At 53.4% G+C, this 8,795-nt stretch overlaps 1 protein-coding gene across 2 annotated transcripts; it reads right to left on the reverse strand.

Annotated features, from left to right (window-relative positions):
• Window positions 1-550: 550 nt before the first annotated feature.
• On the reverse strand, window positions 551-8,544 carry TMEM187 (transmembrane protein 187). Of its 2 annotated transcripts, none has more exons than XM_031446260.2 (2): window positions 8,425-8,544; window positions 551-5,214 (listed from the first exon to the last, which is right to left on the reverse strand). In XM_031446260.2, the coding sequence occupies exon 2, from the start codon at window positions 4,984-4,986 to the stop codon at window positions 4,186-4,188; it is 801 nt and encodes a 266-aa protein (XP_031302120.2). In that variant the 5' UTR covers window positions 4,987-5,214; window positions 8,425-8,544; the 3' UTR covers window positions 551-4,185. The 2 variants fall into 2 exon arrangements, with proteins under 2 accessions (XP_031302120.2, XP_010989759.3); XM_010991457.3 differs by having other exon boundaries at window positions 551-5,296; window positions 8,425-8,540.
• Between the last annotated feature and the right edge of the window lie 251 nt (window positions 8,545-8,795).

The raw sequence follows: 8,795 nt of genomic DNA on the forward strand, positions 1-8,795 counted from the left end.
AGGAGGGGCAGAAGTAAAACCAGCAGTCAGCAGCTCAAAGTGAAAGAGCAGGAAACAGAGGAAAAGACCAAAGACACATGACAACAGGTAGAAGGACCTGCTGTGCTCAAACGGCCGGGGCTGCACGCAGCAGGTGGGCTTGGGTAGCTCTCCAGACCCCCAAGGGCTGGACCCCGGAAATCAGCCAGCATGTGGATGGCAGAACTAGACTGGGGCGGAAAACACCGGGAACCCACACATCCACTTAGACACGAAAGAGGCGCTTGCCAATCACATGATTCTTTGGGTGCTCGCCTGGGAACACCAACTGCCTTGGTTCTATTGATCCCAAGATTTCTACTCCTGGAAGTCTTTAGAGGCAAGAGGGACAAGCTTACCTGCGCGGTGTGCCTGATTTTAAGTGCCGAGACACAAAATCTCCTTTGTCGGCCCCAGCTGCGATGATGAAACACGCAACACAGGGTTTTGACGGTGAAACGCGAAGGTGATGCGCTCCAGTTCCATCCAGTTTGGTGAACCATCACATTAACAATGATGACAGCGGCCCTGCTTTATTTCTAAATGTAAATTTTAATGACTTTACAATAAGTATTATTTTCCACAATGTTGTAATTAAAATTTTCTAATGAAAAAATACCTGAAGCAGGTATGGGAGAAACCCAAAAGCTCTGAAGACAAGACAGGCATGTAGACATCCCTGTGTCCATCTTCAATCACATTCCTTTAAGACAGCCACAAAGTCAAAAGACAAACGACATTAAGAAAACATTTGTATGACAGATGGATGCTTAATATTTATCATCTAAAACAAGCTCCTGGAGACTTTTGGAAGAAAAAGTCGAAAAATGAGGAAAGGATATAAATCAGTAACTTACAGAATAACAAACCCTAACTACAACAAACACATATGCACTAGCGTGTATGTGGAGGGGGTATGAGTTAAAGTCACAACGACATTGTGCTTTGCCCCCATCAGATGGACACAAAATGAAAAAGTCTGCAAACCCAGGGCGGGTTCTCCCATCGCTGTCAACAGGAAAGGCGACCCGGGTGCCCTTCAGTCACCTCCTGAGACAGACCTGGAGAAAGGTGAGCAAAACTGGCAAGGAATCGGCGTGCTGGGTGAGGACAGGGTGAGGGAGCCCGGTGTAGCAGCCCTAGCTGAGCACACAACACAACATCACTGAAGCACCATGCGGCCTGGGGCCGCATCCGTGCCCATCACTGTGGTGTAGGACAGACAAGCGCAGGGGAGCCCGTATCCCAGGTGGGGGCAACCAGCATCCTGATGGTCCTCTGGGGTGGCTTCTTGTTCCCTGCCACCCGCCTGTCCTATCTACGCAGTCAGAGTGAAGCCAACACCACTATTTTCAATGGGGGGCAAATCCCCAGTCCACTTATGGGAAAGCAACACCACTGCCACTGCTTCCAGGGAGAGGAGGGGGAGGTGGAACGACACAGCAGCTGGGGCTTTGGGCCGCGAGGCTGGACGCCTGTGTTTCTGATGCTCAGTGTTGAAGCTTTCGGCAAAGTCGCACATCTATAGTTTCGGTTTCTGTGAAATGAGGGGGTTGGTGCAGATGGTTTCTAACATCCCCCCCAGCTTTGGAGCCTCTCAACCGTTAGGCCAAATGCGAGGAGAGGGCCCATCAGGTAAGCACTGGCTTCTCTGCTGTTCAGGGACAAGATGGAGATGAGGGGGGAGGGTATAGCTCAAGGGAGAGCATGCTTAGTGTGCATGAGATCCTGGGTTCTATCCCAAGTACCTCCGCTAAGAATAAATAAATAAATAAACCGAATTACCTCCCCTCACCAAAAAAAAAAATGGAGACAATGATAGTGAAACAGCGGGTACCCAAACAGGGCGTCACTGGTACTCTGAATCACAGGGCAGGGCTGAGGCCGTCTGAGGTCCTGGCCCCAGAAGCCACCCTTTTGAGAAGGACTGATCACAGTCAAGTTGTTTAAAAACAAAAACAAAAAAACCAGGGGGCAGAGAAAGAAGGTTCCAGGTCTCTGGCTTTGGTTGGGTTGGCTCAATGTAGGGCTGTCTGATTTAGCCAGTAAAGACAGGACACTCACTTAAATCTGAATTTCAGATAAACGATGAACACTGCTTTAGTATAAGCAGGTCTCATGTGACATTTGAGGCATGCTGGTACTAAAGCATTATTTGTTGTCTTGCATCTCATCTGACAACCTTGGATGGGAGGTCAGGCAGGAGGCAGTGGGGTTGGGCTTCTGCTCCCCGCCACTCCTGCCCCAAGGTGACCCTTCCACAGGAGTCTCTCCATTGGATGGAGTCCACCCCACCCTGGAGGGGCACAGACTCCCTGTGCCCCTCCATGGTGGTGTGCAGAGTTCTCCTTGAAACAGTTCTGAATCACTGTAATCTGAGCACACCACCTGTTTCCTGTGGGGACCCAGCCTGACACAGGAGTGGAATGAAACCCAGAAGGTTCTCAGGGTTATTTATTAAATCGGTTTTGATGAAAAGAAAAGAAAACCAAAACAATCAAAATAGCTTGTAAGTGCTTGTGGTCAAAGGTGTGGAACGACAAGGCCATGCAAAGCACCAGCAGCTCTCAGTGGCCCCACTCTGGCAATGAGGGAGACAGCTACAAAGAGAGCGAGCAGGCTGGGGGGCCACTCAGGCACCGAGCGAAGTGCCTGGCCCCTCGGTAGCCGTCCACCCTCCCGTCCCCATCGCTAGCTGAGCCACCCAAGCAAGAAGCCTAGTCTTTCCCCTCCCTCCCTCTGGCCTCTTCAAGATCAGGGAAGCCTCTCTGCAGACGCCCATCGCCTTTTTCCTCTTCCAGGACACGTAGAGCCTTCAAGACCACCGGAATGCAACAAAGGTGCTTCCCCAAGCCGGCGCGGTCCTGCTCTTTATACTCGTGGGCACCTGGGTCCCCGGCCCTTGGGGGAGGGGTGCAGGCTGGTTGGCTGCCGCCCAGGCAGAGGCAACACTCACCCGCTGGATTTTCAGGTGACAGCTTGGTTGAGCCTCACCACCCACTTGGGATGTGCACAGCTGGGACAGAACATCCGGCCCAGGTACCCAGTTTCAAAAACATCTCAGAGTCACAGCAACGGTCCACATGCAAACCCTCAAGGCTCCATGGTGAGGGGCCTCAGGGGGCACTGAGCAGATGTGCGTGGGCTGCCCCTCCTGAGATGTCATTCAGCAGAGACAGGGAGTCCTCTCCCCTCTGCCCTCATCTTCATCTTTAAAGACCAGATACGCTTCAAGCGACAGGGGATGAAACAAGTGTCTAAAAACACAGTAACCCAAATGGGAGGAAGAATGCAGAGGGAGATGGTCCCCAAAGGGCAATCCAAAGGCAGCATCCTCAGCATCTCTTGGCCCTCAGTGTCATCCCCGGGGCTCCCTGGTTCAGACATTGTCATCTGCATGGGAAGCATGCTTCGGGGTTTAAAGAGGCCAACTCCAGGACACTTCCATAATTTGAGCTGCTAAGGACATCTACGCCATACCCTGGCTCTGAGGGTAGACCCACTAAGCAACATTCTGTTGAGAATTCAACTTCTGACATTTGTGTGTTTCTTCATCTCTTCGTACCCTGCCTCTTTCCACAAAGGATCTGAGGTGACGTGGCTTCCATGTGACCTGCGGTCAGCTTGGCAGGCACAGATGTCATGGTGAATAAGCGTTCCGGTCTTTGGATTTCCCCATCAGTCGTCTCCCTGAACCCAGGCACGTCTGGGGACACTCACTGGTAACCCCACTGCCTGGCCTGGCACACTGGCCAGATGCTACCCTGCCCCGTTGTCACCGGCCCATGCTAACATCCCAGAGCGGACAACTGCCAGTGTGATGGATTCCTGGGGGCCACTTCCCCTCACATTTTACTTTAAAAAATTTGAAACTACAGAAAAGCTACAAGAATACCACAGTGAACCCCACATCCCGAGCACCTAGATATTGGGTTTAATTCTTTCAGAGTAAGTTGCAGAGAGCATAAATTTTCATAACATTGGATATTCATATTCATAATACCTAAGCCCGTAACTTCAAAGGAAGGGCCAGCCTTCCATGTAACCATCCTATCTTATTCCACCCAGGAAATCTAACACTGAAAACAGGATGTCATCTGATGGTCCATTTTGACTTCGGGGCGGGGGGGAAGGGGACAGCGACTGTAAGCAGCTTCTTTCCACACATTAATGCATCTTCCCTGCAGTAGGATGTCTTCGGCAAGCATTTACATTGGTCAGAAACAAGAACGCAAAGTGGAACTGGAGCATATCACAGACTTTGGACCAGAAGTGGCCTGTGAGCCGCTGGAAGAGACACCACTGTGCGAGCTGATGGTCATACAGCTTGAGGACCACGAAGCCCAAGCAGCAGAGCACGCCTAGAGCCAAGTACATTCCCGAGGAAGGACTGCCCCGGCGCCCCTGGGTGCACAGGGCCTGGCCCACGGCAGCTGCGATGTGAGCCCCCAGCGTGAACTCAAACCCACAGGGGTGCAGAAGGGCGAGGCCGTAACTGCACAGGGAGAGGCCCTCGACAGCCAGGAACAACCAGGGCTTCCAGCCCCTGTCCAGGTAGAGGCACCAGGCAACCGGCCACGCGAAGATGGGCAGGGTGAGCCACTGATCCAGCACAGCGGCGGGCCGGGTCTGTGACGCCACGCGCAGCCACTGGACAGGGCCATAGACCAGGGCCATGCCAGCGAAGACATCCTTCAGGTAACAAGCCCTCCGCACCTCTGGAGGGCACCCGGGGGTGCTGGGCTTTCTCTGCAGCCAGTACGCTCCCAGGAGCACGTAGGCCAAGTTAACGAGCGAATTGAAGGGCATGGCTAGGAAGGCAGGGAGGCCGGCCACGGGTGCCTCAGCATAGTGCTCCAAGCCCACCTGGACGGAGACGCCGTCAAAAGCACCGGTGTGGATGGCGGCCGCGCAGAGGCAGCTGGCCACGGCCACATGGAAGAGGGCCCGGCCCGACTCAGGCTGCATCGAGAAGCCTCTGTGAGAAGAGCAGCTGCCTCCACAGTTATCTCCGAATTCAGCTGAACAGTTTTTGCCAAACACTCCTCGGTCTCCCAGCTGAGCCAGCAGGAAGAAGTCCCCGTGATCGCCTACGCAGATGCTGTGACCTTGCCCCGGAGTGGAGGTGGCAGGTGGGAGGAGGGAGGGGGCTCTGCTGATTGGTTGGCGCCAGGGGAGGACCGTTTTGCCTTTTTCCTTTGTGGTTGCAAAGAGAGCATGGTTCAAGAGTGCGGTTAGAAGGAAACCCATCCCAAGAACAGCCTCCATCTTCCCAGCTCTTGGCCACGAGATGCAGCAACAGTTTTCGTCAGAGAACAAAAAGAAATAAGAGTGAAGTGATACCGACAGTCCATTCACCTTCTAGAATCCTCTTTCATCTAAAGGTTCCATGCCCCTTTCTCCTGACACCTCTGCTGTTCTCTCATCTGTGTACTAGAAAAATCCTAGCTCCCTTAAAGCCACTGCATTTAGAGTTGGAAATCTTTCCTAGGTCTGTTGTGAAAATTCAGAACACCTCAGTGGTGTTTTCCCACCTCAGTGGTATTATAAACATGGAAGTTTCCAGACCAGCCCCAAAGTCCTTTTAACCAAATATCCAGTTAAATTAGAGACTATGAGCTGTGGTCTGAGTTCTAGAATCTCAGGCAAGGGATGGCAGAGGGAGAGGGAAGGGAAGCAAGGGATCCCCTCTGCTTCCTGGGTGGGGGGCCTGGGAGCACACGGAGCTGTCGCCTAGGCTTGGTACCCTGGATCTCCCCCGGCCCTCCCCTCAAGTGTTGCGCCTTCCAAAATCATGTTCTTCCTTGGCCCACAATAAAACCTTCCATCCTGTAGTCAAAGAAGCAGACAGACGATTTAAAAACAACGTGTGCTTATCCTGGACTGTCAAATGCTTTGGGGCCAGCTGTGCCATGAGTTGGCCTGGTGGCCGAAAAATGTATTAATATCGGTGAGAGAAAAGATTCATTGCTCTGAAAATGACTCAAAGCCAAGGTGGCAGGCAGGCATAGGGACAAGAGAGACTGTGTTCCAACCCTAGCTCCCCCACCTACTAACTGTGTGAACTTGGGTCTTAACCTTTTTGGGCCTCAGTTTGCATACCTGTAGAAGGGGGAGGCTCCCAGCACCACCCTGCAGAGTACTTGTGTGGACTGAATGAGCTCTTATCTATGTAGACCACTTCGCACCATTTGTTTCTGCGGCACAATGTCCACCTCCCTTCCTGCAGTTCAGGCCCTGAAACTGGGCAGGGTCCGATTCTCTGCACTCTATCTGGTGCTCAGTGAAGATGTGCTGCATTTTGATTTGAGCGCAAAGCCAGTGCCCTTGCTCTCTTTCCTGACCCTTTCATTGCTCCTATTTGCCATTTCATTTCTCAGACTGGCCCTAGGGCCCACCAGTAACATCTGGGAAGGGGCCTACTGGGCCTCAGGTGGAGCTTTCTTGCTCCCATCCTGCTTTGGAGGCTTGTTGTTAAGGAGAACCAGCATTTCCACGAGTGAACTGAAGCACCGCCTTCCCGACCACAAGCTTTCATCTCAGCACATGGTGCCATTGCACACCTCCTCCCTGAAGCCCCGCCCCGCTAAGGAGCCTCTAGGTCCAGGGGTTGCCCTGCCCCAGGGTTCCCTCCTCTAGGCTGGCCACCGATAACGCGGTCTGCACACAGCAGCCCCCAGCATCTTCCTCAGGTACCCCCAGGTCAGATTGCGTCAGCACCTGTTTAGCACCCTTCAGTGGCTGGCTCTCCACACACAATCATGTCCCAATCTCTCGGCCAGACATCAAAGTGCCATACTCGTGTGGTCCTGCGAGCTCCCCAGGCATCATCTGTCTTCCTGCCCTCCTGTGCCTGGGTTGCTTGGCTGTCATTTCCTCTCAGGCCCTGGCACTTCCCTATTCAGCTGGATTCCGGGTGGGACACCAGTTGAGGCCCCATCCGGTGTCTCTGGGTTCTTCCCTGAAACCATCTGGGCCCTGACTCCTTGGTGCGAAGAGCCAGGCCTTTGGGGCCCCATGCAGCCAGTGCTAGCCTGAGCTTCCTGTCTGCCAGCCAGCATGAAGAAGAGCCGGGAACAGGAGTCAAACAGTCAGCTTGATAGAGAAGGAGATCCAGGAAGGGCATGGAAAGTGACTCCTCCCTGGCTGCTGGGCAGAGTCCGCCTCAGCCCTTGTGCAAGCTGAAAGCAACATGTAATCAAACCCACTTCTCACGTCCACCGGGAAGACCAGGCTGGGTACCTTATGGCCTAGCTCCTCTGTACCCCAAACTGCCACAAGACCCTTGTTACATGCCACTCAAAGTTCTTCACAGCATCGCCCCACCACCCCTTTCTGGTTCTGGGGTCTTCGGGGGAAGCCCTGCAAAGCATGACGATCTCCTGGCTAAGAGGGTTAAGACATGCTCCTTAGACTCTCCCGCTCCCTGGGTCTATGCATTTAAGCAGGAGCCACTGTCACCTGGTAACGTGGTGTTTTCTTTGGCCTGTAGCAGTTATGACAACTACTCATTGTGCCCCTGACCACCCTTGCTGCCCTTCTGCAGATAAGGGGAGATGCCAGTCTGAAGGCTGTAACCTGGGAAACCACCAGCAGGAGAGCTCAGTCTGGGCCACCTGGCTGCCCAAGGAGCCTGGAGCAACCACAGTGATTCTTGAACTCTGAGGAGAGAATGGCTGAATGTGGACAATGCTCCTGGAAGCCAGCAGCTCGGCTTCCTTATTTTACAGGAGAAGGACTGGGGGCCAGAGAGGTGATGTGAATGGCCAAGGTCACTTAGGGCAGATGGTGACACAGAACTACAGGTGAGGGCTTCTGTCTTCTGGCTGCGTCACAGGACTCTTCGGCCTGTCTCAAACAAATGTTTCCAAATGCATAAAGTAAAACAGAATTACAACATAAATTTAATAGGTTGAAAGGCTGTTATTAAAATATTTTTGAAAATGTGTGACATAATAATGGATGTGCTTCTTTACTAGTAAGTTAAATTACAGGATCTACAGGAAGGTTAAAAAACTGCAGTAATTTCAAAGCAGTTATTCTGCCTGCCAGTAGGTCTTCTAATCTAGTTAATTTCAGGATAGCTACAACAAAAGCTACATGCTCTAAAATGATCTCTCATTTCCTTTGGTGACACGGTCACCAAGCTAACGATCTGTGCTTTGCGGCCTACACCTGTAATTGTAGGAAAGGACAAATTTCGGCTAGAGGTTGGTGAATGTAAAGATGAAATAAAGATGAGAGAAACTGAAAAGTCATCTGTTGTCACCCCAAGATCCTGGACAGCAGCGCATTACAGCCTGCGTCTGGCAGTGAGGATGACGGGGCAGCGCCCAGCGGTGTCCAGCACGATTTCGAACGTGGGGGTGATGCCAGTACCCACCCCTCAAGGTTGTGAGAACTTACAGTATTGGCGCGAAAAGGCCAGCGATCACCATCCGGGTATTTTGCTTCTCTCGCTTTGCTAGGGGAAATTCAAATCTTGAAAAATGGCGGACCCGAAAAGCGGCCCTGCGCCTGCGCGCGGGGCGGGGCGCAGGGCTCTGGGAAGCAGGCGGGGCGGGGTGACGCGAGGTGACGCGAAGTGACAGGGAGCCTTCCCGCGCCCGCCCGCTCGGCTCGGGCGCCGCCACCCGGGCAGCCCGCCCTGCAGCCGGAGGGGCGGGGGGCGCCCCGGCGCGCGGCGGCCGGGATCATTTCCTTGGAGCGCCGGCGGTCGCGGCGGCACTCCAGCTCGGGGGCGGGGCGGCGGGCCTGGGAGCCTGGGAGGGCTCCGC

Source organism: Camelus dromedarius, chromosome X, assembly GCF_036321535.1.
Source record: "Camelus dromedarius isolate mCamDro1 chromosome X, mCamDro1.pat, whole genome shotgun sequence".
Taxonomy (NCBI): domain Eukaryota; kingdom Metazoa; phylum Chordata; class Mammalia; order Artiodactyla; family Camelidae; genus Camelus; species Camelus dromedarius.

What these genes read in the sequence shown, in the direction of transcription:
- TMEM187 (XM_010991457.3), bottom strand. Translation starts at nt 8,456, where the DNA reads ATGGTGATCGCTGGCCTTTTCGCGCCAATACT. An exon ending in GGCCTTTTCGCGCCAATACT is followed by an intron (nt 5,297 to 8,424) that starts GTAAGTTCTCAC and finishes CTCGTGGCCAAG; the next exon opens with AGCTGGGAAGATGGAGGCTG.